Source organism: Bos indicus, chromosome X (assembly GCF_029378745.1).
Source record: "Bos indicus isolate NIAB-ARS_2022 breed Sahiwal x Tharparkar chromosome X, NIAB-ARS_B.indTharparkar_mat_pri_1.0, whole genome shotgun sequence".
NCBI lineage: Eukaryota > Metazoa > Chordata > Mammalia > Artiodactyla > Bovidae > Bos > Bos indicus.
In genome coordinates, this window is record NC_091789.1 from 30,565,014 (window position 1) to 30,566,252 (window position 1,239).

The 1,239-nt window shown below is 47.5% G+C and overlaps 1 protein-coding gene across 1 annotated transcript; it reads right to left on the reverse strand.

Moving 5' to 3' along the window:
- Positions 1-299: 299 nt before the first annotated feature.
- Positions 300-1,029, reverse strand: LOC109555131 (uncharacterized protein CXorf51A-like). The gene is made up of 2 exons (XM_019955709.2): positions 858-1,029; positions 300-645 (listed from the first exon to the last, which is right to left on the reverse strand). Exons 1-2 carry the CDS (start codon positions 978-980, stop codon positions 406-408), a joined length of 363 nt encoding a protein of 120 aa, XP_019811268.1. The 5' UTR covers positions 981-1,029; the 3' UTR covers positions 300-405.
- Positions 1,030-1,239: the final 210 nt, after the last annotated feature.

Sequence of the window (1,239 nt, forward strand, 5' to 3'; positions counted from 1 at the left end):
CCAATGCATGAAAGTGAAAAGTCCAGCCACCTACTAAATACAAAAACGCTGAGCCCTTCTAGGTCTTGCTTGTGGGTTGAAATGTTAAAGAAATTTGTCTTCAGCACTCAGTCCTGAGGCATTCCTTCCCCCCACTGTCTGGTTAACTGTGATTCTGCCAGTCTGGCCCCCAACCCTGCAGGACCCTTGTCCCTCCCTCCTCACACACTCATCTCTTCCCTTCCTTCCCTGCTCCTCCCCACCACCACCCCACCACCACCACAAGAGAACTCGGAGAAACACACAGAACTTTTCACAAGTTGATTTTTATTGAATTACCATCAGTGTACCCTGTTGCTGTAAAATTCAATGTGTACACACTTGGCAATTTCTCAGACTTCATGGATATTTCTGAGGTCCCCAGTCTCACTCTGAAGTAGCCTGGCTCCCCAGGTCTTTACGTCCACTGATGGGCTTCTGTACTTCCTCTTGATTCTGCTCTGGATCATTCTGACGCAGTGTCTCATTCAGCCGGTGATAATGGCCAAATCGTGTTGATTGTCTAGTTTTCTTCGACTTTCTTATAGAGTTGGTAGTTTTTTCAGAGACCTTTTTACTCAAAGTTCTTTGAAGGGTTTTTTTAACCTTTGTGGCTGTCTTCAGCGCCTGGAAGGACAATAGGACAACAGAGTGAGGCCAAAAAGACAGTGGTTTAGGGGGTAGAAAATGTGATATTGACAGAATGGGGGAGTTCATGAGAAGGAGTCAGGGCTGAGGTGCGGTGGGGGTGGGGGGTGAGCCAGGCAGAGCAAAGGTAAGATTCTTGGGGGAGAGGGAATCAGTGAAAAAAAAGTATAGCTTGAGTAGGGTCATCTTACTTTGCCACCACTTGCGGATTTGTGTTGACCGGGAACCTTCTTCATCTTCCCCTGTTCGGAACTTGAGGTTGGTTGGTCTGTCTCTGTATTAGGCTCTGATGGTTTCTTGGACATCTTGGCCATATTGAAGCCTCCCAGTGGTCTACCCCAGGCCTACTGACCACGCTCTATATATAGCTTCCCAGGACAATGAGGGGGCCACACCCTTCAGTTTTGATTGGTCAGCAAGGCACTCCCCTAGCCAATGGTGGCTACGGAGGGGCTTCTACATCACAAAGCACAAATTATGACGTCTATGTGTGTAGGACAGGTTGCAGGAGAGACCAAAATTTTTCATTTAGAAAATCATTTCAGCAAATCATTCCTGACACCTCAGAGGGTG